Source organism: Oryctolagus cuniculus, chromosome 14, assembly GCF_964237555.1.
Source record: "Oryctolagus cuniculus chromosome 14, mOryCun1.1, whole genome shotgun sequence".
Taxonomy (NCBI): Eukaryota; Metazoa; Chordata; class Mammalia; order Lagomorpha; family Leporidae; genus Oryctolagus; species Oryctolagus cuniculus.
The window spans coordinates 42919278-42946186 of record NC_091445.1 but is presented as its reverse complement, the minus strand read 5'-3'; the positions used below and the strand labels follow the sequence as shown (position 1 = coordinate 42946186).

The following is a 26909-nucleotide window of genomic DNA, read 5'->3' as shown; positions in this document are numbered from 1 at the left end:
GGACATTTTTTTTAACTTTTATTTAATGAATATAAATTTCCAAAGTACAGCTTATGGATTACAATGGCTTCCCCCACATACCGTCCCTCCCACCCACTACCCTCCCCTTTCCCACTCCCTCTCCCCTTCCATTCACATCAAGATTCATTTTCGATTATCTTAATATACAGAAGATCAGCTTAGTATACATTAAGTAAGGATTTCAACAGTTTGCTCCCACACAGAAACATAAAGTGAAAAATAATAGATGATTTTTTTTAAATGATGATGAAATCAGATCAGACCTATTGTCATGTTTAATCCCAGTGAGAGTCAAGTTGGGAGTTGATAGTTTCTTTTTTTTTTTTTTTTTACAGAGGATCAGTTTAGTATACATTAAGTAAAGATTTCAACAGTTTGCACCCCCATAGAAACACAAAGTGAAATGTACTGTTTGAGTACTCGTTATAGCATTAAATCTCAATACACAGCACATTAAGGACAGAGATCCTACATGAGGAGTAAGTGCACAGTGACTCCTGTTGTTGACTTTACCAATTGACACTCCTGTCTATGGCATCAGTAGTCTCCCTATGCTCCAGTCATGAGTTTCCAAGGCTATGGAAGCCCTCTGAGTTCTCCGATTCTTATCTTGTTTAGACAAGGTCATAGTCAAAGTGGAGGTTCTCTCCTCCCTTCAGAGAAAGGTACCTCCTTCTTTGAAGACCTGTTCTTTCCACTGGGATCTCACTCGCAGAGATCTTTTGCCAGAGTGTCTTGGCTTTCCATGGCTGAAATACTCTCATGGGCTTTTCAGCCAGATCCGAATGCCTTTAGGGCTGATTCTGAGGCCAGAGTGCTATTTAGGACATCTGCCATTCTATGAGTCTGCTGAGTATCTCACTTCCCATGTTGGATCACTCTCCCCTTTATTTATTCCATCGGTTAGTGTTAGCAGGTACTAGACTTGTTTATGTGCTCCCTTTGACTCTTAGTCCTTTCATTATGATCAATTGTGAACTGAAATTGATCACTTGGAATAGTGAGATGGCATTGGTACATGCCACCTTGATGGGATTGAATTGGAATCCCCTGGTATGTTAACTCTACCATTTGGGGCAAGTCAGCTTGAGCATGTCCCAAATTATACATCTCTTCCCTCTCTTATTCCCACTCTTATGTTTAACAGGGATCACATTTCAGTTAATTTTTAACACTTAAGAATAACTGTGTATTAATTACAGAATTAAACCAGTCATATTAAGTAGAACAGACAAAAAAACTACTAAGAGGGATAATGTATTAAGTTGTTCATTAACAGTCAGGGCTATGCTGATCAAGTCACCGTTTCCCATAGTGTCCATTTCACTTCAGGAGGTTTCCTTTTTGGTGTTCAGTCAGTTGTCACCGATCAGGGAGAACATATGGTATTTGTCCTTTTGGGACTGGCTTATTTCACTCAGCATGATGTGTTCCAGATTCGGGAGAATGGACATTTTGATGATATTGATTCTTCCAATCCATGAGCATGGAAGATTTTTCCATTTCTTGGTATCCTCTTCTATTTCTTTCTTTAAGGTTTTGTAATTTTCATCGTAGAGATCTTTAACGTCCTTGGTTAAGTTTATTCCAAGGTATTTGATTGTTTTTGTAGCTATTGTGAATGGGATTGATCTTAGAAGTTCTTCTTCAGCCATGGCAAGACCCCTACCTTACACCTTACACAAAAATCCACTCAACATGGATTAAAGACCTAAATCTACGACCTGACACCATCAAGTTACTAGAGAACATTGGAGAAACCCTTCAAGATATTGGCACAGGCAAAGAATTTCTGGAAAAGACCCGGGAGGCACAGGCAGTCAAAGCCAAAATCAACTATTGGGATTGCATCAAATTGAGAAGTTTCTGTACTGCAAAAGAAACAGTCAGGAGAGTGAAGAGACAACCAACAGAATGGGAAAAAATATTTGCAAACTATGCAACAGATAAAGGGTTAATAACCAGAATCTACAAAGAGATCAAGAAACTCCACAAAAACAAAACAAACAACCCACTTAAGAGATGGGCCAAGGACCTCAATAGACATTTTTCAAAAGAGGAAATCCAAATGGCCAACAGGCACATGAAAAAATGTTCAAGGTCATTAGCAATCAGGGAAATGCAAATTAAAACCACAATGAGGTTTCACCTCACCCCGGTTAGAATGGCTCACATTCAGAAATCTACCAACAACAGATGCTGGCGAGGATGTGGGGAACAAGGGACACTAACCCACTGTTGGTGGGAATGCAAACTGGTCAAGCCACTATGGAAGTCAGTCTGGAGATTCCTCAGAAACCTGAAGATAACCCTACTGTTCGACCCAGCCATCCCACTCCTTGGAATTTACCCAAAGGAATTTAAATTGGCAAACAAAAAAGCGGTCTGCACCCTAATGTTTATTGCAGCACAATTCACAATAGCCAAGACCTGGAACCAACCTAAATGCCCATCAACAGTAGACTGGATAAAGAAATTATGGGATATGTACTCTACAGAATACTATTCCACAGTAAGAAACAACGAAATCCAGTCATTTGCAACAAAATGGAGGAATCTGGAACACATCATGTTGAGTGAAGGCATCAGGATTCAAACCTGGAAAAGACTCCCAAGCTCATGCTTCCAATGATTCTGTGCTGATTTCCTCAAGGACCTTATGGTATTGTGGGTAAGTAAACAGAGAGATGACCCAGCAATGATGGAAAGTACAAGATTGACCAAAAGTTCATCTGAACAGCAAAAATATTAAAAAAAATGTGAAAGTTCATTTCCTGAAGCATAAAAATTCTAGGAGGGTAATTCAAAGTTTGTTTTAAACCACAGATGTTTGGTTTAGATTTCATGGATGTTGAGGTTTGTATGAGATCCTACCCATCATTAAATAATGTCTGATTCCAAAAAAAAAAAAAAAAATCTGAAGAGCACATACATAGCATAAAATGATGCATGATTATTATCAAAGTTATTTAAGTAAAATTTAAATTGCTTTTGACATTGAGTTCAAGTACAGCATAATGGTTAAGTTCATGGACAGTGAAACTCAACTTCTTGGGGAAAAAAAACCCAATTCCACTAACATTTTTTAAAGATTTATTTTATTTATATGAAAGTCAGTGATAGAGGAAGACAAAATGAGAGAGATCTTCCATCTGTGGTTCATTCTGCGAATGGCCACAGTGGCCAGGACCAGCCAGGTCAAAGCCAGGAGCCTAGAATTCCATCATAATCTCCCACCTGGGTAGCAGGGGCCCAGGTACTTGGGCCATCTTCTGATGTTTACCTAGGTGCATTAGTAGGAAGCTAGATTGGAAGTTGCGCAGACAAGTCTTGAACCAGCACTCTGATCTGGGCCACTGAAATCATAAGCATTGGCTTAACCCACTGCACTACAACTCTGGCCCCCTAATTCTATAACTTTATAAATTGGGCATTTGGATAAATTTGCTTAGTCATTCTGTGCCTCAGTTTTCTTATCTGTAAAATGAAGATATTAATAGTACTAATTTTATGCATAGTAGCTTCCATATGTGTATTAGATAGATTAAAATTATGCAGTGATTTTATAAAGATAGCTTGAATTTTAACCAATCTAACATGCCATAATTTTTTTCAGTTATAAGTATCATCTTTTAAAAATTTAAGATATATTTTGCCATTTGAGTCTTTATTCTTGAATTTTGCCTGACATATATTCAATAAAACATTAATATAAATGTGCTCAATTCTCAAAAGTAAAAACACTTGTTTATTCTTAATTTGTAATTGCATTTAAATAATCATGTATTTGAGAGAGACTGAGACATCGAGCGAGATTGTAAACACTCCTCTTTTCTGGCTTACTCTTTGAATGCCTGCAACCAGGACTGGACTTGGTGGAAATTGGGAGCCAGAACTCAATCCAGTTTTCCTGCGTGGGTGTCAGGAACCCAGTCACTTGAGTTATCACTGCTGCTTTCCCAGGGTCTACATTAGGAGGTAGCTGGGATAAAGAGCTAGAGCTGGAAATTGAACCCAGGTACTCCAATGTGGAACACAGATATCTTTGTTTTTCTTTTTAAAATTAATTTATTTATTTGAAAGTCAGAGTTACATGGAGCGAGGAGAGAGGGAGAGAGAGAGGTCTTCCATTTGCTGGTTCACTCCCCAATTGGCTCAATGGCTGGAGCTGTGCCAATCTGAAGCCAGGAGACAGGAGCTTCTTCCAGGTCCCCCATGCAGGTGCAGCGTCCCAAGGACTTGAGTCATCCTCTGCTGCCCTCCCGGGCCACAGCAGAGAGCTGGATCAGAAGTGGAGCAGCCAGGACTTGAACTGACACCCATATGGGATGCCGGTTCTGCAGGTGATACCTGCTACGCCACATCACCGGCCCAAACACAGATATCTTAACCCACATCTTAAGAGATAGGCTGTCTGTCCCTGGAATGACATTTTTATTATGTTCAGCATGCTTTTTGTATATGTATGTAAAAATGTGCATATGTATATGTATATATATATTACAGTATTTTTATTGTGGTAAATATATAACATCAAGTTTACTATTTTAAATATTTCAAGGTATATAGTTCAGTGACATTAAGGATATTCACATTTGTGAATTGTTATCATTGTCCACTTTCAGAATTTTTTCATCTTTCCAAACTGAATTTTTGAACCTGTTAAACAATAATGTCTTATTCCCCTGCCCCTCCTACACCCCGTCTATACATGTTTCTAGCACAATAGTACGTCCGGATCATTGTTGATGTGGTCCAATGTGAGGGTTTGTTATGCTTTCAGGTTGAAGAAGCTGGCTTAGTTAACCATCCTCCTTGGAAACTGAAAGTCATCCAGCTGTTCGAGACACAGAGAGTGAGGCATGGAATGATGACCCTGGGGCCTAGTGGAGCAGGAAAAACCACCTGCATCCACACCTTGATGAAAGCCATGACAGGTACAGGGAAGCTGATTTCATTGCCCCGGGCAGTGCATTTAAATACTTGTAACACACTTGAATGCCCAAGAGGGACTTTATGGCAAATCTATGAATATATTTTTGTAGGAGGGAATGATGCTTTGCTTCTTTTTTATTTTTCATTTTTACTTTACTTCTTCATGGGTCTATTTTAGAAATAATAAATTGCATTAATATGCCAGAGAGAAAAACATTTTTAAGTGGCTTTATGCAGTTGTGCTATATGTATAACAATGCTGTCATTCAGTTTTCTTAATCTTGAGATGTGGCTATTATTATCCCCATTTTGTACAAAAACCAAGGTCTAAATTAAAAAATGCCCAAGGTCACTAAGAAAGCAAGTGATGAGACTGAGTTAAGATCAGAGCCCACTAATAAAAATTCAGTTTCCAGATATACTGTGCTACATCCCAATAAATAGAAAATACAGTATTCTATCTCCGAATAAATATGAAATAATTGCCATCTTAAAGCCTCAATTCTATGAGATAAGAACAATACTAATCATAAAACAATCTCCCACCTGAAATCAGATATTTTTTTCTGGTAAAGTTAAATAAATGCATTTTATATTCAGATTTCTCTGTCTTATATCTGAGTTCTTCATCCTAGGATGTCAGAGGATAATGGTCACTGCTACATTTATGATTGTGTTTATATTTTGTGGTTCTGGTCAGATCTTGATGCCTCTCTTCCTTAGAATACCAGCAACCCTTACCCATGGCAGAGCTGAGTTCCTAAATTTCATAGAACATTGGCTGTTGGATTGCAACATCCATAATCTCATAGTGGAGAGATGCCAGTCAGCACATGAAGCTTGGATGCACTGACATTGGTGCAATACAGGAACACAGTTGGTAGTAGCTGGATGTTGCCAGTATTGACTCCAGGGACCTGAACATACTGGCTTTAGTCTCTGCTTCCTCAGTTATTGGGGGAAGTGAATTCTGTACATCAGATTGAGGTAGACTCTGCTCTTATCCAGTACCTTCCTCCACTAAAACTGAGAACTCACATCTGCAGGACTGATCATGTGGTTTTTAATATAAGCTGTAAAGATTCTGTATGGGGATTATATTGTTTAAAAACTGTTGTATTTTCCCTCTCAAATTATGCTCAATAATATTATTGTTGCATTTATGAGCCTGCCTTCTATTAGCAGTGAACTACAAGTGCACCTGCTACAAGGATAAGCAAAATGAGTACTAAATATTAAGCAATATAGATACATTATTCATAATGTATGTGTTATTTAACATACATAATGTTGGAGAAATTCCTCACAAGCATGAATTAATCATTAGGCTGTTTCCTGTTTATTAACCTGCTCAGGATTTTAACACCTTTGCTATCTTAAACAACTCAATGTTTCTTGATGAAAATTTTATCCAAAAGATTGAGGAGATAATTGGATTGAACTTCAATAAAAGAAATGCAAGACCCATGTGTATTATTTTTTCCCTGATTCATGAAGTATTTGTTCATCAAATATCTTTAATATTCTGTCTTTTCATGTTCTGCTAGATTCCATAATAGAATCTATGAAAAAAAATGGCCATGTCTGTATGGAATTTTCAGGATAGCAGGCAAAACAGTCATGGATACTTATAACTCAATGTGGAATTGCTATGAGGAAGGCTTGAACAATCATGATGTGAGGAGAGGCATAGGTAATCAGAAACTTCTCTGAGGAATGTATAGAAAGGCTCTTGAAGCAGATGTTACTTCACCCAAGGCTTGAGCATTGAGTAGTAGTTGAATAAAAGGCATCTTAGCAGAATAAAGAGGCCATGCAAATAACAGGGACTGGATATACTCTGAGAGGCCTGAATAAAAGGAAGCTTGTGTTTGTGTTTGTATGGGGTGAGTGGAGGAGGTAAGACTGAATATGGAGGTATGAGTATAGCAGATTCTGTTGATGCAAAGTGGCACACTTCTTTGGCCCTCCCCTGCTATGGATGCGGATGTGTTGGACAGCTCCCCTTGATTCTCATGCTAGGTTGCATTCTCCCAGCTTTTTAGTCTTAAGATTTTGATTCCAAGAAATGGCTCAACTGGAAGTAGGACATCACATCTGTGACCTATCATTTATTAATTTTCTTTTTCTTTTCACTGTTTTACTTTCTCTGTCCCCTGTTCCACAATCTCAGCATCCAAGCCCTGTCTTAGGCTGTGCTTTCTGGGGAATCCAAGTTAGGAGAGTAGGCATGGCACGAGGAGTTTTTTAAGTCACACCAAACACCTACGTTTTATTCTGTAGGTGACAGGAAAATATTGAGCTAGGGAGTGACACAATCTCTCCTACTAGTAGAAGACCACCTGGTGGCTACAGGAGACTGGGGGACAGGAGATTTTTCTCAAGTCCATAAAGAGGCAAGAGCAAGAAAATTATGTCTATGCTAGAGCAAAGACCATGGAGGCAGAGTGATCAAGTCAGAGTCCAGAAGTGTCTAGGGAGAGAATCAAGAGAAACTGGTTCAGCTAACATTTGGGGAGCGAAGCATTCTTTTCTTAGAGTGCTCCTATAAAAATGTTCTGGTATCTTAAATGAAAGTGATAAATGTGGAGGTTTATTTTGGTGAGCAATTGGCTCTCACAGTTACGAAGGCAAAGATATCCTCTGATCTGCCATCTGCAAGCTGGAGGCCTAGGGGAGCTGGTGGTGTAATTCAACCTGAGTCATAGGGCCCAAGAACCAGGACTGCTGATAATGGAAATCCTCCTCTGAGGGCTAGAGATGAGAGAAAATCTTTCAGCTCAAAAAGACAGGCAGGAGGAAAATGAGCAACTTCCTCCTTCCCCTGGCTTTTGCTCCACTGGGGTCCCAGACAGTTAGGATGATGCTTAGTCAAACTGGAAGGACTACCTACTTTTCTGGGTCCACAGATTCAGATGTGAATCTCATCAGAAGCACCCCTATAGACACACCTAAAAGCAATGTTTAATCTGGGCACCCCAAGAACAGACAAGTGGATGCTTAAAATTAACTATCACAAAGGCTTTTAATGAGCCATCTCTTTTAATGTGTGCATGTGAACAGGAGGGCTTGTTTTTGTTAATCTTTCACACAGAATGTCTTTTAGCATTGATTTTTATTATTTCATACTTTAAATATTATTCTTTGTTCATCTGCTGAATAACCGTAGTCTCCTATGTGCAAATTCCTTGCTCATTTAAGGGTTGTTTTAGGGTTTGAAAGATTGAAATAAGATTGAAATACATTTCTTCAGGTTGGCCACAAAAGCAAGTCCTTGATTCATGCTAAATTCATTTAGTTTATCTTTTCTAAGGTGAGCAAGAACACATATCAGCAAATCAAATCTGATAGTGGAGAGAATGAGGTATCTTCTAGGTGATATCTTAGGCACAAGATTTAATCTAGTACACCATAAACCAAAGATATTTTTGAGCTGTCAAATTTAGCGAACTTCCAAATTGTGTTAGTACCTTGATAAATTGCAACGTGCTGTCCTTTTTTTCCCCTAAGGGATATACAATTTCCTTTTATAGAAGATGAAAAAAGTGCTTTAGTCAATAAAGTATAATGAGACAATTATGATAACTTGGAATGCCTTAAGATATATATTGTCAATGTAATTTTTCATTTTTCATGTTTTGAGTACCTGCTGACAGTATACCACAGATTAATGCAATATTGCCTAATGATGGTACAGTCCACATCTGAGATGTTTAAAATTTACATTTACTTGGATAGATTGTGGAAAACCACACCGGGAAATGAGAATGAATCCCAAGGCAATTACTGCCCCACAGATGTTTGGTCGGCTTGACGTGGCCACAAATGACTGGACTGATGGAATATTTTCTACTCTTTGGAGGAAAACACTGAAGGCTAAGAAAGGTAGAAGATGAATTACAAGTATTATTTTTAACATGTATTTCTAAATAAATCACTGGTGACTGGATAGAATTAGAACTGTATTCTCCATGTAATATCCTAGCCAAGATAAAGAAGTCATAAATCAGCATGATACTTGTGAATGTTGAAATAATGAAATTATTGATTAATGTTCTTAAAACCTAATTTTTTGTAAAAAATATTTCTTCATCCTTGTGACATCTTAGAATAAAATGGATGGAAAAGTTGGTATAGAAATTTGATAGTATTAAATAAATTGATTTTGCAGTATGATTTCCACTGAATATTTTAAAAATGTTACTCTTATTTAAGTACATCCTGTTTAAAAAATGGATTATCCTATAAAGTCACAGGAGAAAATGGGATTTTTTTTTGGAGAGAAAATTGTGCATATGAAAAATGAAGTCTATGCTCAAGTAAAAAGTCATTCTGTTTAGATGGACACGGGTGTTTGGTGGTTTGAGCAAACTAATTAAGGGTTAGTGATTGTGTCTGGGCTCTTTATGTTGAACCCAACATTCATAATATGAACTCAGATGGAGGAGGTGGTATCAGCTGTCCTCTCATTGTGTTTTCTCACTCCTGAGTGAGTACAGTAATGGCACTTTGAATATAATCACTTGGGGAAAGAAGGGCACAGGAGGAGGAAGAGAGGTTCAGGCTTACTTCCTGGGTCTAGACTTTGGGCAACAGTGTTGTGATTAAAAATGTTCAAGGAACATGATGAACCTAATGCCAGCTGTCAAAAGGGAAATTGAAACCTTCATAGGAATTCTTGATATTTTGCTGGAAAGAAATACAAATTTGTTTTTGATTTGTTCCAGTGTAAACAAAGAGACAATAACGACATATTACTGCCAAGAACTGGAGCTAAGAGAAAGTTTTTTTCCTTCTCGCATAAAAAAGGAGATGTGTTCTTTCTTTCAAAGTAACGCTGGTGCTTAGATTACCATTTTACTTGAATTGCCAGTTGAATGAGTTTAATTAAGACTTTTTTTTTTTTTTTTTTGACAGGCAGAATGGACAGTGAGAGAGAGAGACAGAGAGAAAGGTCTTCCTTTGCCGTTGGTTCACCCTCCAATGGCCGCCGCGGCCGGTGCGCTGCGGCCGGCGCACCGCGCTGATCCGAAGGCAGGAGCCAGGAGCCAGGTGCTTTTCCTGGTCTCCCATGGGGTGCAGGGCCCAAGCACCTGGGCCATCCTCCACTGCACTCCCTGGCCACAGCAGAGGGCTGGCCTGGAAGAGGGGCAACCGGGACAGAATCCGGCGCCCCGACCGGGACTAGAACCCGGTGTGCCGGCGCCGCTAGGCGGAGGATTAGCCTAGTGAGCTGCGGCGCCGGCCTAAGACTTTCAAAGCATTTTATTTGAAGTAGACTATTCCACAATGGTTATGTATAGCAAAGAAAACTCAGAGCTGTAAACTTGGTCATGGTGTTGATGACTATTAAGTTGAACAAGTAAATTTATAATAATATTGTTGAACATTCTGTGTTGTTTACTGATTTATATTTCTGAAAATATCTTCTTAAATGGATTCTTGTCAAGTTTTGTGCCCAGTTCTTTTTGAGACTACTTTGTTGAGGACACTTGGGACCTCCAACTTACCAATTACAGATCACCAGCTATCAGTCTATTCCTGCTCTTGGTGGTTTCTGCAAGAGTTGATCAGTTTCCTCCTTGAAACCTTTCTTACTCTAAGTTTATGACTTCTGCATTCTAATCTCTACCCCTGACGTCTCCCTGGATCTCCTAATTCAACAACTCTATTGGATGTCTACTGGGCACTAACACATGCAAACCATAATTGATTCTCTAATTTTGTCTGTCTTTTCTGTTGCACTCATATACCTCTTCCCCTTCTCCTGTTCATGCCAAGTGGGCTCAGCTTCTTACTGTTTCCAGAACATGGTCATCTGTTTTAGTTTATATTGCTATAACACAGTACCATAGAAAAAGTGATATTTGAATAACCAACATTTAATCTGTCAGGTGGGGTTCTGGGGATGGCTTTCTTCTGGACTGTAGACTGATAATTCTTCTGTTATGTCCTCATATGGTAGGAGGGACAGGGGAATCTATTGGGACAGGGAATCTATTATACACACACACACACACACACACACATAGAGAGAGAGAGAGATGCACTAATTCCACTTATGAGGGCACTAATTGGTAACTTAATCACTTCCCATGGGCCCCTCATTCTACATTCTAATCCCATCTATGTGGGAGTTAGGATTTCAGTATGATAGTTTTAGAGGGATGCAAACATTCAGTCTGCTGCGTTAACCTGGGCTTATACCTGCTATGTGGACCTTATGCTTTTACTTCTGGGAAAATTTCTACTTCTAGGTTTTCTGTCACTTCATTTCCCTCCTGGAATATTTCCTTGACCACTATCCAAGATAGTGGTCCATTCCCTTATCCTGCTTCATTTTTCTTATCTTACATATTTCTTTGTTTACTTGTTTGATTGCCATTTCTGCCATTTTGAATGTAAGCTCTGTGAAGGCAGAACCTTGTCTTATTTACCATGACATACCCAGAATCTGCAGTAGTTCCAATACATAGAATGTGTTCAATGAATTTTTGTCTAATATACAAATGACTTTTTTATTTGATTATGGGCCTCATACAGCTGCTATGTAAAAAACTTACAAAATCCTATGTGCCAAAATAAAGTAACCATTTAGATCAGAGTTTAATTAAAAATTAATGAAATTACATCAAACTATAGTAGTTTGTGCTTTATAGTTACATACATATGCATCTAGCACATGTCTCTTCCCTTCTCCTTTGGTTGGGTATTCTAGGAGAACATATCTGGATAGTTCTTGATGGTCCAGTAGATGCCATCTGGATTGAAAATCTGAATTCTGTCTTGGATGATAACAAAACCCTAACCCTTGCCAATGGTGATCGGATTCCCATGGCTCCCAACTGCAAGATTGTTTTCGAACCTCACAACATTGACAATGCCTCTCCTGCTACTGTCTCAAGAAATGGCATGGTTTTCATGAGTTCTTCTGTCCTTGATTGGAGTCCTATTCTTGAGGTATGATTGAATCTTTCTTTTGCATAGTTAAAAAAGACAGCAGATCCTATAGTACTCTTGAGATCATGTGCCAGTTCTCTGCAGTGGTCGTATAATTGCATTTTTATGCTAGTGTTTATGGAAGATCTTTGACTGCACTTCCCAATCCTGATCGCCCTTGCAGATGTCTTCAGCACTCTTCTAATTATAGTGGAATTGTGATTTCCAGGTAATTGCCAGCCCACATGAGTCAATAATCCTACCAAATTGGGTCTCAGGACCAAATAACTAAAATTTAATTTACTCACATTGGCAAGTCATGACATTTCTAAAAGATGCTCATTCACATCAAATTTGGCAACAACTGTCTTAGAATATTAATTTAAAGATAATTTATTAGAATTACATATAAAGCATTTTTATGAGATTTAGTAGTCATAATATTAACTTTAAGTTTGTACTTGGAAATCATAGTCCAGATGAAAATCTCTTCAATTAATAATCAGGTATATTATTTTATTAAGGTAACATATCCTAGGATATGTTAATTATAATTAAATTATAGTTAATCCTTTGTATACTTATATATCTTACTAAATAAATACTACAATATAAGGGTTATTAGATAATTGATGTTGAAGAATTTTTTTGACCTGGCTGGTCAAATTTGTTATTCTCAGTTTCATAATTTTTTGAGGATTATTTTGCTTTAAAACTTTATAACTAAAAGAGCTGTTTATTGTATCTTATTATGTTATATACTTTTCTTTTTTATAAAGATTTCTTTATTTAATTGAAAGGCAATGTTAGAGAAGGACAGACAAAGAAAGAGCTTCCATCCACTGGTTCACTCCCCAAGTGCCACAGTGACTAGGACTGGCCAGTCCTAAGCCAGGAGCCAGGGTCTCCCACTTGGGTGCAAGGGCCCAAGGACTTGGGTCATCTTCCACGCTTTCCCAGGTACATCAGCAGAAGTGGAGCAGCTGGGACTGGAACTTGCACCTATATGCTGGTGCTGCCAGTGGTGGCTTAACCCACTGTACCACAGTGCTGATCTCTGTACTTTAATTTCTGTTTGGGTATCTCTTAACTTTTGTTAATGTCTTTATAGAAATTAAAATGATTTAAGTTTGCAAAATGGTTTAAACTTGGTAAAGTATGAAGGTATGAAGAAGGGGGGTGTTTACAACAAAATTATACTGATATATGGTTGAATGCATTACTAAAAACATTTCACAATTAAATTATCTACCCATTAAATAGAATAAAGAACAAGAAGCCTCAATTCTAGCTTTGAAAAAGTACTCATCAATGACAGTTTTTTTTCAGATACAGAGTATTGGGTCACATCCCCATCCTACGAAACTAGAATCTCTGGAGGGAGACTCAGGACATTTTCAAATCACCAAAATAAATGTGTGTGTGTGTGTGTGTGTGTGTGTGTGTTTTCTTTTCTGTATGGCCAGGCTTGATTACCACATTTTTAATATACTACAAGGAAACTGTATGTACCTGGTTTTCCTAGAATATGTCATTTTCACAGAGATTTTTGAAAAATGCTTCTGTACTGCTAGCTATTGCATATTTAGAGTTTGTGACTTATAAAATGAGCTTCTATTATTGTCTGTCCATGTTGAGGCTGAGTAAGACCATTCCATTAATGTTGCAACTACAAAATACTAGTTTTATATGCCTTGAATAATGCAGGTTTTTTTTGGGGGGTGGGGTGGGGTAGGGTGGGGGGAGTGGTTAGGAAGAAGCAAGGCTCCAAAAGCATCAAACTAGAAGTATTTACAGCCCAGAGAGAGTTGTTAGAGGGGATAGAGTTGAGAAGTTGTCAGCGTCAGGCAATCAGCTGGTTGCCTGCCCTTGTCCATTTTAGTTTTATGATTCCACCACCCAGAAAGTGCTGTGTTATGTTTCTGTACAGGCGGAATCATGCTAAATTCATGAATGAATGAATGGTTCAGAATCAACATTTTATTGCTTCTGTTCACAGACTCTAACTGTTTCTTGGACTACTGAGGTAAACAATGAGCTGATCTCTTGACCCAAAGAGGACTTACCTCACCTTAAGAAAAAGTGGGTTAAGTGGTAATTAGTTATGAATGACATACACATTCTTAATACTGGTTTTACACAAAAGATAAAATTCTCCATTTTCCTGAATATTCTTTGATAATTTCTATATTGTTTATTAATTAGAAGAAATTAAAGGAACTAGGTAATTGTGGTAAATTTTTTAAAATAGCAAAATGCTGATTTTATCCATTATCCAAACTCCTTTTATTCCCTATATCCATCCCAGCCTCTAGTAATAAACATTTTGTGTTCAGACAATTTTTTTAAGATCCTACATTTAAGGGAAAAATGTGATATTTGTCTTTGTATTTCTGGCTTATTTCACTAAACATCATGTCCTCCAGTTCCATCCATTTTTGCTGCAAATGACAGAATTTCATTTTTTAAAAAGATTTATTTATTTATCTGAAAGGCAGAGTTGTAGAGAGACAGAGAAGACAGAGAAATCTTCCAATTGCTGGTTCACTCCTGAAATGGCTATAATAACCTGGGCTTGGCCAGGCCAAAGTCAGGAGCAAGAACTTCTTATGGGTTTCTAACATGGGTGGTGGGGGCCCAAGCACTGGGGCCATCCTCTGCTGCTTTCCCAGGCTCTTTAGCAGGGAGCTGGTGCAGTTGGAGCAGTTGGGACTCAAACTGGTGCCCAAATGGGATCCTGACATTGCAGGCTATAGCTTAACTCACTGAGCCATAGCTCTGGCCCCAAGCATTTCATTCTTTCTATGGCTGAATAGCATTCCATTATGAATATATTCACTTTATTTTTCTTTTTGTCTTGTTATTTTTATATTTTTGAGATAGCATATTTTTAAGTTGTATCATAGTCAAAAGTTCATGCTTCAATAAATAAATTGTTCAACAAATAAAAAATAAAAAGACCATACATAGTTCAGCAGGATCATAGGCAAGGGCTATAAACAATATCGAATGAAAAGATGTCAATTTCACTCTTATGTAGTATATTTTTAAATAGTCACAGATTATTAAAGAACCATAGTAGTATACAGTTCTTAGCAATTTGACAAAGTTTGAAAGAATAGTGTATTTTCAGCAAAACTGATATACACGGGAATGTATTTTTTGCTTTTTTTTTAAAGTTTTAGTTCCCCCATAAAAGGGAGAACATTGTATTTCTGTGTCCTGCTTATTTAACTCAACATGGTGTTTTCCAATTGCAACAATTTTGATGCAAATGGTAGAATTTCATTCTTTTTTATAACTGAATAATATTCTATTGTTTGTGTGTATATATACACACATACACATACATACATATATATGTGTATATATACACATACCTATGCATACATATGTGTATATATACACATACACACGCATATACACACAAACACATACATGCACATATATGTGTATACACACATATGTATATATGCACACATATGTATATATATGTATATATGCATGTATATATATATACATACACATACATACGTACCACATTTCCTTTATCCATATATCTGGTGCTGAACTCCTTGGTTGATTCTATATTTCGGCTGTTGTGAACAGTGAGGCAGTAAATGCAGTGGAGCAGGTATCTGTTTAATACAGCGATTTCATGGCTTTTGGGTATATAGCCAGTAGTAGGATTGCTGGGTCATATGGCAGTTCTGTTTCTACCAGCAGTGTGTAAAAGTTCCCTTTTCTCCACATCCTTACCAAGATTTGTTACTTTCAGTTTTTTTGATGATAGCCATTCCAACAGGGGTGAGGTGATTTCCCTGATGACTAGTACTGTTGAGCATTTTCCCCCATATATTTGTTGGCCACATTTCTTTTGAGAACTGTCTATTCAGGTCCTCTGCCCATTTCTTAACTGGATTGGTTGTTTTTCAGTTAATGAGTTTTTGAGTTCCTTACATATTATGGATTAATTGTTTGTTGGATAAGTAGCTTGCAAATATTATCTCCCATTACATCAGATGTCTTTTCACAATGTTGATCATTTCCTTTGCTGTGTAGAAGCTTCTGAGTTTCATATAATCTCATTTGTCTAATTTTGCTTTCATTATCATATAGAACTACCCCTCTTTGGGGAATCTTCTCCAAGAAATCATCTCCTACACCAGTGTTGTGAAGTGTTTCTCATGGTTTCTTCTGGAAATTATAGTTTAGGTCTTTTTAAAAATTTATTTGAGAGGCAGAGTTAGAGAGAAAGAGATACACACTCAGAGAGACAGAGAGAGAAAGGTCTTTCATCCTCTGGTTACTCCTCAGATGGCTGCAATGGCCAGAGCTGGGCTGATCTGAAGCCAGGAGCCAAGAGTTTCCTCTGGGTCTCCCGTATGGGTGCAGGGGCCCAAGCACTTGGGCCATCTTCCACTGCTTTCTCAGGCCATATGCAGAGAGATGGATCAGAAGAGGAGCAGCCAGGACATGAACTGGTGTCCATATGGGAAGCTGACACCACAGGCAGAGACATAGCCTACTATGCCAAAGTGCTGGCCCTTATAGTTTTAGGTCTTACATTTAAGTCTCTGATTCATCTTGAGTTGATTTTTATATATGGTGAGAGGTAGGGATCTAGTTTTATTTTTCTATATGTATATAACCAAGTTTGCCAGCACCATTTATTAGAAAGACTATCATTTTTCCAATGTGTATTCTTGGTGCTTTTGTCAAAAATCAGTTGCTATACATACAAGGATTAATTATTGTGGTCTCTATTCTGTTCCACTGATCTATGTGTCAGTTTTTATGCCAGTACCATGCTGTTTTAGTTACTATAGCTTTGTAGTATATTTTTTTAGTTTTAGTGGTTTTTTTTTTTTTTTTTTTTTTTTTTTTTTTTTTTTTTTTTTTTTTACAGGCAGACTGGATAGTGAGAGAGTGAGACAGAGAGAAAGGTCTTCCTTTACCGTTGGTTCACCCTCCAATGGCCGCCGCGGCCGGCGCACTGCGCTGATCTGAAGCCAGGAGCCAGGTGTTTCTCCTGGTCTCCCATGCGGGTGCAGGGCCCAAGGACTTGGGCTATCCTCCACTGCACTTCCGGGCCACAGCAGAGAGCTGGCCTGGAAGAGGGGCAACCGGGACAGAATCCAGCGCCCCGACCGGAACTAGAACCTGGTGTGCCGGCGCCGCAGGCGGAGGATTAGCCTAGTGAGCCGCCGCACTGGCCTGTAGTATGTTTTTATATAAGCATTGTGATACTTCCAGCTTGGTTTTTTTCCCACTCAGGATTGCTTTGGCTATTTTGGGTCTTTTGTGGTTCCAAATGTATTCTAGGATTTTCCCCCCTAATTCTATAAAGAATATCATTGATATTTTTGTAGGAATTGCATTGACTCTGTAGATTGCTTTAGGTAGTATGAACATTTTAATGATACTGATTCTTCCAATCTTTGAACAAGGGATATCTTTGCAATTTTGTGTCCTTGTGTGCTTGGTGATTGCTTTCCTCAGTATTTTAAACTTTCCATTAGAGATCTTTTACCTTTTTGGTTAAATTTATTCCTAAATATTTAATTTTTTCTAGTTATGAATGGGATTTATTTATTAGGTTTTTCTTTTTCTTTCTTTTTTTTTAAAGACATTCAGCCATCTTATATCTTTTGGCTGGGGAAATTAATCCATTTGCCTCTGAGGTTAATATTGATAAGACCTGACTCCTGTGGTTTTGTTGTTTGTTTACTGGCTGTTTTTTATTTTCTGTTTCATTCTCACTCTATTATTGTTTACCTTTGTTATTTTGGTAGGTTTCTGTCATGGTCACTTTGTCTTTCATGTATATGCTCCATTAGTGAATTTCATACTGCCATGTGTTTTCATGACAGTTACCTCTAATGGAGGATTCCCTTCAGGATTTCTTCTAAGGCTGAACTGGTGATGATGAACTGTCTTCTCAGTTTTGATTGTCTGAGAAGTACTTTATGTTTCCTTCACTTCTAAAGGATAGCTTCGCTGAATATAGTATTCTTGGCTAGAAGTCTTTTTATTCAAAGCCTTGAACATAAAATCCCCTTGTCTTCTAGCCTATATGGTTTCTGCAGAGCAGTCTTCTGCTGGTCTATCAGGTTTTCCTTTATATGAAACTTGACATTTTTAACTCACTGTTTTTAGGATTCTCTCTTTGTCCTTAATTTTGACAGTTGGACTATAATATACTTTAGAAAAAGTCTTTTTTGATTGACTTTGTTTGTGGTCCTTTTAGCTTCCTGAATCCATTTGTTCATATTTCTTTAAGGTTAGGTAAGTTTTCAGCTATGATTTAATTCCGTAGGTTCTCAATGCCTTTTTCTTGCTCTTCTCCTCCAGGTATCCCTAATACAAACACCTTTTCACTTAATGGAATTCTATTTGTCACGTAGGGCTTTTTTATTCTTATTAATTTTCTCTCTTTATTTTGTATGACTGGGTAATTTCAAAAGTTTTGTCCTCCTGATCGGAAATTGTTTTTTTCCACTTGGTCTATTCTGGTGTCGAAGCTGTCAATTATATATTTTTATATCATTTACTGAAGTTTTTAAATTCCGAAATTTCTGTTTGATTTTTTAAAATGATTTTTATCTCTTTGTTAAATTTCTCATTCACTTCATGCATTGTTTTCCCCATTTCTTTCAATTGCCTATGTTTTGCTAAATTACATTGAATTTCCTTAGGATCATCATTTTGAATTCTTCAGATTTCTTTCAAGTCAGGATATACTTCTTTTTTTTTTTTTTTTTTTTTGACAAGACAGTGAGAGAGACAGAGAGAAAGAGACAGATAGTGAGAGAGACAGAGAGAAAGGTCTTCCTTTGCCGTTGGTTCACCCCCCAATGGCTGCTGTGGCCAGCGCACCGCGCTGATCCGAAGCCAGGAGCCAGGTGCTACTCCTGGTCTCCCATGTGGGTGCAGGGCCCAAGCACATGGGCCATCCTCCACTGCATTCCCGGGCCACAGCAGAGAGCTGGACTGGAAGAGGAGCAACCGGGACAGAACTGGCACCCTGATCAGGACTAGAACCTGGTGTGCCGGCGCCGCAGGTGGAGGATTAGCCTAGTGAGCCTAGCACCAGCTAGGATATACTTCTAGGTAACTCTCATGTTCTTTAGGAGATGTGATGCTTCTTTTTCCTTCATGTTTTCTGTGTTCCTACATCGACAACTGTGCATCTTGTGTGATAGTTCCTTCTTTATGAAATAGCTTTTTTTGTTTAGGTGGAATACTTATGTTTTGAGATTGAATGATGGGTACCAGTTGGGTAGTTGCTTTGGCTTTGGTTATAGATCAACCAAGAAGTGTAACATTTGAGTGATTTCTTTGTTTATAATCAGTGTCAGCAGTGACTATGGGTCCTATAGTTGTCTAGTCTGCAGCAGTTAATGGAAGTAATAATAAGACTTTGAAATGAACATGGCCTTCCAAAGGTGTGTGTGTTCAGCTCCCAGATAATTGAGTTGTTAATCACACTCTATTTTATGATGGCTGTATACACATTCCTTGTGCTATAGGACCCACGGGGAGCTATCTAATTATCCCCCCTAGACAAACTTGAGTGATGCTGGGGCTTATGACATTATTAACTGTGGTCCTGGAATTGTGTGATGTAGATGGAAACTTCTCCAGGGCCTTCTGTGTGTGTGTTGGGGGGGATGCTGGGTATTATAGCACCAAAAATCCTACTACGAGTACTGGGGGATATAAAGAGGAACTTGCCCTTGTCCTGTGAGAGGGAATACAGATTATGCTGGGAATTGTGCACTGCCTAGTATGGGCCTGGAGCAGTAGAATGCAGGTAGGGTCTTCCCTAGGTCTTGAAGGATGGGTTCCAATGACTCTGGTAGCGTTCTGAACTAATAGAGTCCTAGAACTGAATAGCAGAAAGGGTACATTGTTCAGATTCCATGGGAAAAGTGTAGGTTACTGGAGACTGTGCGCTGGCAATTGTGGGCCTACAGCAATGTGATGGAAACATATCCTTCCCCAGGTCACAGAGGGCAAGCACCTGTGCTCTTGAGACTTAGAGAGCCAACAGTCACAGTCCAAGAATTGCAGGTTGCGATGGAGAACTTAGTCAGGTGTCATGTTCCATGTACTGATTATGCTGGGGATTTGGCACTGACAGATATGAATGTGGAGCAGTGGAATGCAGATAGAGTCCATCCCAGGTCAAATTGGGAGAACTCAGGTGACTCCATGTGTCGCTCCCCCTCTTCGTGGAGGAACGACACAGGACCCTGCGTTGTTCTTTTGTCTGCTCGGCCCTTCCCGGGTTTGCTGCTGGTTCTTCCCGGGTTGGCTACCGTCCCTTCCACCTCCGTGGAAGGGCGGTTCCCCCTGCCACTTTCCCCACTTCCGCGGGGGAGCGGCACACCGCCGGCCGGCTCTCTCGGGGGCTGCATAGGTGTTCCTTCAGATGTTCCTGGTGCATGTTGTCTCTCTCCTCCTTTATAGTCCTCTTCCACCAATCCCAACTCTGCTACCCACACGCCGAGTACGCTGCTCTCCTCCAATCAGGAGCAGGTCCTACAGTTTATTGGTTGAACTGGAGGCAGCTGTGTAGAAGCTGTTCACTCCTCTCCCAGCGCCATATTGTGGGAGAGCAGATGCATAGAATAAGTCTTAATTCCAGTAACAGTCTAGTCCGAGTTGCTCCCCACATCCATGGAATATAGCTCCAACAATTTTAGTCTCAGAGCTGTAGGACCCAGAGGGTATCTTATATATCCCATAGGGTTATAGGTTATGCTGGGTATTGTGTACAAGAATGTGCAAGCCTGAATTGGTGGGATGCAGTTGAGGCCTTTTCTAGGACCCACAGGTGAGTGCAAGTGTTTTTGGGACATATAGAACAAACATTCCTAGGCCCAGAGTTTCAGGGTGAAGTGGAGTGCTTACCAGGTCTCACAACAAATAGAGTGCTGGCTATGCTGGGGAAGCCACACTTCCTCAGCAGTCTGAAGCAGGGCAGGCAAGTTTCTCTAGGGATTGTAGCACAATAGCCACAGTTCCCGTAGCTGCAGGATACATAAGGTCCCCCTCCCAGTTTTTCACATGGCATGCAAAGATGTTGCTGAAGGCTTGTTCCCTGGCTACTCAGCTTCCTATGTGAAGAGATGCAGAAGGCAACTTCTTCAGGTCTGGTCTTCTGTACTTGTGCTGTTGATGCCAAGCCCTGAGAAGCAGAGAGAAACTCGCCTAGATCTTGCAGAGTGACTGAGTACCATCACTTCAGGGCTTGTGCCCAGCAACCCTATGGCTGAGGGATGCAAAGCGGTCTGCTGCCTGCCTTTTAAAGGGCCCTGGTTTCATCTGTGGGGGCTTCTGGTATTAACAGGTCTACTTGATGTAGGATGGAGTATAGCTGCAGATATGCTGCAGCAGCTCAGGTCCAGGGCTTTGGGGATGGAGTGAGGAAGTGTGGCTTCCTTTTTGGGAACAAAGTAGTTGCTTGGACCCCAGTCAGCTTTCTAGACTGGATGCAAAGCCCGTGAGGATAGTGGAATTGTACTGTTGTTAGGGCTGTGGTGGAAGTATTGGAGCTTTCTACTTACCTTTTCCTGACCAGAGGGAGTCCCTCACCTGGGAACCTGGGTAGGAACTGCCCTGTGCTTTGTTCTGCTTTCTTTGCTGGCTTTTGGAGGCTTTGTGCTGTTTATAGTTCCAGTCACACCTTTACTGAATTTTCCCTCAATATCCTGGAAACACAGTCCTGGTTCTTATCTGTGGCAGAGGTGATCACAGGGCCTCTGCTCGAAAATGTTGAGTGGGGTCCAGCCCAAATCTTTGTTTTCCATTTAAATCTAGGTACAGATTTCCTTTGCTCATCTTTAATTCTTTGCCTCTTTTTCCCAAGTTATTTCCCCATATATGCCTTCTTATTTTCTTCTGGCCTATTTTAACCAGGAGTTGAAGACTCTCCCTCTTGGCTTTAATAAAGACCCAAGCATGTGTATAGTGGACTGGCTGATGGTGGAGATGCCAGGTTGCAGATGCTGGTTCTCTGGGTTTGAATTCTGGCTTTGCCACCTGTCGGTTATGGGGTCCTAGGTCCTCAGATTCTCATCTGTATAAGGAAGAGGATCACAGTTCCTACCCCACAGGAAGTTCTAAGGATTTAATGTATTAAAACATGACTGACTTTATAACAAGGCCTGGTAAGTGTGGTACAGTCATTAAAAATTGCTATCATTGTTAGTTAACATCGTAGAAACTTTGGTGCAAAAATGGCCATTTTCCTCATCTGTGGACTGACAGGGTTTCCTTAAGAAGCGCCCACCCCAAGAGGCCACGGCTCTTCGCCAGCTCTACACGGAGTCTTTCCCAGACCTATACCGCTTCAGTGTTCAGAACCTGGAGTACAAGATGGACCTGCTGGAGGCCTTCGTGGTCACTCAAAGCATCAACTTGCTGCAAGGCCTGATCCCACCCAAGGTGAACTGCTCCACTCTCTGGAGAATCCCTCTCCTACTCTCCAAGCCATGCCCTGCAGAACACCGTAGCTGAAATTAGATTAGGGGGCATTTCAAACATGGACCACCTATATTTGGTATTTAAAATGTTTTAAATTTAATTTAATTTTTCATTCTTATATTTGAAAGGAAAAGAGGGAAGGAGGGAGAGAGAGAGAGAAGGAGGAAGGAATTGGGGTCTCCCGTTTTACTGGCTGAGTCCCCAAATGCCTGCACCTGCCATGGTTAGGCCAGGAGAAAGCCAGGAGTGGGGTCTCCCACAGGGGAGGCAGGAACCTAAGAACTCGAATCATTATCTACTGCTTCCTAGGGTGTGTTTTAGCTGGAAGCTGGATTGGAAGTTGAGCAGGGACTTGAAGCGAGGCACTCTCATATGGGATGTGCGTGTCCCAAGATACTCTGATGTGAAGCAGCTGTCTCAGGTAGAACTGAAGTGCTGGGCCAATGCCTGTCCCTGCATTTATATATGCATATAAAAAAATATATATATATTTGTTTTATATACATACATATTGTTATATATATTTGTTTTATATATATGTATTTTTGCATTTTATTATATAAAATACAAAGCAAGGCGTGGGTTTGGGATCTAGTTTCTGGTTAATGAGGTCACTCAGACGGAGCCCTAATTTAATTTTAAGGCCAGCTTGGTATTTGTTCCCAGAAGCAAGTTCCTCATTTGTTCCGCAGTTCTAGCCATCTTTTCCTGTAATCTTGTTTTGGGGCTATCCCTTGCTCCTCTTGCACGTTTGCTGTTCGCATTGAAGCCATTCGTTCTGGTCCCAGGAGCACGGCGGGGAGCTGCGGCCAGAGCACCTGCAGCGGCTCTACATCTTCGCGCTGCTCTGGAGCGTGGGCGCCGCGCTGGAGCCAGCTGGCCGGCGCCGCCTGGAGCACTGGCTGCGGGAGCAGCCGGCATCCTCGCTGGACCTGCCGCCGCTGGCCGGCCCCGGAGACTCGGCCTTCGACTACTACGTGGCTCCCGATGGTGAGCATGTCGGCCTTGCAACCCCAGCAGCTTTATCCCAAGGGCTGATATTTACGTGAAACGTTTTCTTTTCCTTAGCTATGAAATTGCAATTGAAATTTTCATGTGCAAAGCATGCTAATTATTTCTCTTTAAAAATTTATTTTGTGTTCCAGATGCACATTTCCACTTATATATACAGTATACTGAATTTTTAATGAATCAAGAAAAAAATTTAAAAAATCCCCAAATGAGATCCATTTTGGCTAATCTTTTAGTATAAGCAGTTTATATAAAAGCTACAAAATCTGAAGTTTATTTTTTAAAATATGTGTATATTCTACGTGTCTGTATATGCTTCAAGGTTATTAATATGTGTATATACAAAGTGCATGCTGGGGTCTTCAAAAAGTTTGTGTAAAATGTGTGTTATGAAAAACTATGCATGAATTTTGAAAATTTTTGACACCCAAATAAACATCTTTTAATTACATTTTTCCATAATCTTTTTGAAGTGCCCCCAGTGTCTACATATATAGTCTATGTAGTAAATGTATATATATACAATTTTATGTTATTTTTATTTATATATATATGATATCCTAGCTTGCGAGATTAGAAATTTTAAAGTCATTAATGAATTTAGACATAGGCTATTTTCTCTGTGTTTTGTATTTTTATTTGAGTTTATATTGTTGAAAACCTACAGATTTTAAAAAAATAATACTTCTAATATCACAATGGAATAGTTCCTTGGGAAATTTTAACTTGACACATATTTGCATCTTTAGATCTTTAATTTTTTAAAAAATAATTATTTTATTTTATTTGAAAGGCAGAAAAACAGAAAGACCAAGATCTAGTTTTCTGATTCCACTAGAAACTTAATCCAGGCCTCCCGTGTGAGTGGCAGGGACATAGCTACTCGAGCCAGCCGCTGCCCTGCCCAGGATGCACATTAGTAGGAAGCCGGAATTGGAAGCAGAGCCAGGACTGGCTCCCAAGGTCTCCAGTATGGGATTTGGGACTCTCAGGCAGCCATGTTACATGCCCACTCTAGATCTTTAATGTCAACGAGTTTTGTTTCATGGGGAGAATTTGGAAGGTATCATCATAAGGTGTCTGAATATCTGCTTGTTACAGCTGGCATTACATTGTTCCTAGGAAGATGTGAGTGTTCTCTGTTCACTTCAGGTACCTGGATGCACTGGAACACACGCACACAGGAGTACGTGTATCCCTCAGACTCCATTCCAGAGTATGGCTCTATCCTGGTGCCAAATGTTGACAATGTGAGGACCGACTTTCTGATCAAAACCATTGCTAAACAGGGCAAGGTATGGTGTTCAATTTTTATTAACAATAGCAAGTTGAAATACCACTTGAAAGCAGGAATCTCCCTTTATGATTTTATAATGTCTTACGTTGCTGTTTAGACAAAGTGAAAATATTCCCAAACTTAGTATATTTCTCTTATTATTCCCCAGAGCAGTGTTATAGTTCAATAGTTCTAATTCATAATGAAATAAATATTTCTTGTGTGTTAGCAAAGAAGTGAATTTTCACTTTTTTGGATCCTTGTGGTAGTTTGCTAGAACTGCTGTAACTTAAAAAGCAGCAATTTCTGTTGTTGCAGCTCTGGGGACTGAATCCAGGATCCAGACAGGCAGGGTTGCTTCCTCAGAGGCCCCTCCCATGACTGGCAGGTGGTCACCTTCTCCATGTCTTCCTCTGGCTTTGGCCTGTGTGCAGGCAGTCCTGAAGTTTCCTCTGTAGGGCACCAAGCAGGCTGTCCTAACGGCCTCCTTTGGTCTTAGTCTCCCCATTACAGGCTCTGTGTCTACTCCAGTTACAATGAGGTCCTGGGGACTGAAGGTGAATTTTGAGGGGGCACATTTCAACCCTTAGCAATCCCTTTATTTCATTTCTTGGATTCTGTCCTCCACTTCCTCTGTTTTAGGCTGTGTTATTAATTGGTGAGCAAGGGACAGCCAAAACGGTCATCATCAAAGGATTTATGTCCAAATATGATCCTGAGAGTCACATGGTCAAGAGTCTGAACTTCTCATCTGCAACCAGCCCACTGATGTTTCAGGTAAGGCTCATTGGTGTTGCTTGTGAAGCCCAAGTTCATGGTGAATGTTGGAGACTCACGTGACTTTCCTCTTCTACCTGTGCTCACCGAACCTCGTCCTAGATTACCCGGTCATGTTAAATCTGAAAATTCTTCTGTTATCTTTATGATTCAGGCACAATAGAATCTCTCCCCAGTTAGGGTATAATATATAATCTAAAACTGTTGTGAAATAACATGTTTAAATAAGGCCTCAATGTTACTTAAAATATAGAAGAAAAGCCTATAAACATTCAAATCCCAAACTAAAAGAAACAATGATTCCTCCACCAAAACTTACTTCCTCTCCTTAGCTTCTGCTTTTCTGTGGCTGCTATCATTTTTCAAACCTTTATGTTATTTGCTTTGAAGTCTTGAGCCAAAGGCTGTTACTGTGTCTAAAGAGATGCTTTCCACATCACTTTCTTTGTCCCATGCTCCCAATCCACCTCTGTGTAACCCACTTCATTATTCTGTACCAGATGTTAGCAAGGAGGGATTCCCCAGGTGATCTTGGCTCACATCCACTTCTCTTCCAATCTAGCTAATTTCCGTTTCCTAAACTGCCACTTTCATCCTAATACTCCCTGACTTAGCATTCCCTGATGGTTTCCATGACCAATGACAGCAAGTTATGAAATCTTAGCATCTTTAACATCTTACCTTATCATACTGCACAAAAATGACAGAAAAATGTCCTTAAGTTGGCATTGCTTTTGTTGGTGAAACTGCCAGTTTCAGCCTGTGTTTGCAGTGGCTGATTAGTTCTTTGTCTACTGGTCCTCAGTTGTGTAGGACCTTATGGAAACTGAGGAGGAAATGCTGAATGTCAGTCCAAGCTTCAACCATTTGAAAATCATCTCTCATATCTATTAAAACACTGGTGCATTATCAAGAAGATACACTTCGCAAACTGCAAATGGCAGGGAAATTTTAAAAAAACCTTATTTATTTATTTAAAAGTCAGAGTTACAAAGACGGGAAACAGAGATATCTTTCATCCACTGGTCTACTCCTCGAAAGCCCACAACAGTCCAGTCATGGGCCACACCAAAACCAAGAGCCAGGAACTCCATCCAGGTTTCCCACATGAATGGCAGGAACCAAAATACTTCAGCCATCATCTACTACATCCCAGATACATTAATATCAGAAATGGAGGCAAGACTCAATCCTAGGTACTCTGATTGTGGGATTTGGGCATCTCAAGCAGCAGCTTAGTCCACTGAACCACAACTTGTACTTCAGGAAGGGAAATTTTTAGTGTAATTCAAATCCCAAAAATTTTGCTATTGATGACTTTTGTTGTTGGACTGAAAAGAATCAGAACAATGAAATCTTTTTAGGGCATGGCTAAATCTTCTCTTTTTATCATTTAATATATTGGTGACAACAGAATGCCAAAAAACAAAGACCATTGTTTAAATTTGTAAATGAG

General features: G+C 39.6%; 1 protein-coding gene across 2 annotated transcripts in view; it reads left to right on the top strand.

Moving 5' to 3' along the window:
- The window catches only part of DNAH5 (dynein axonemal heavy chain 5), a 335739-nt gene that overhangs the window by 198929 nt on the left and 109901 nt on the right, over window positions 1-26909 (top strand). For both annotated transcript variants that reach the window (XR_007922507.2, XM_051853566.2), the window contains exons 41-47: window positions 4805-4958; window positions 8695-8841; window positions 11675-11916; window positions 22174-22350; window positions 23178-23379; window positions 24553-24695; window positions 25319-25453. Coding sequence is in view for 1 of the 2 variants with exons in the window: in XM_051853566.2 (XP_051709526.2) it covers window positions 4805-4958; window positions 8695-8841; window positions 11675-11916; window positions 22174-22350; window positions 23178-23379; window positions 24553-24695; window positions 25319-25453 (1200 nt within the window). In the remaining variant the exon portion in view is untranslated. The remainder of the gene's footprint in view (window positions 1-4804; window positions 4959-8694; window positions 8842-11674; window positions 11917-22173; window positions 22351-23177; window positions 23380-24552; window positions 24696-25318; window positions 25454-26909) is intronic.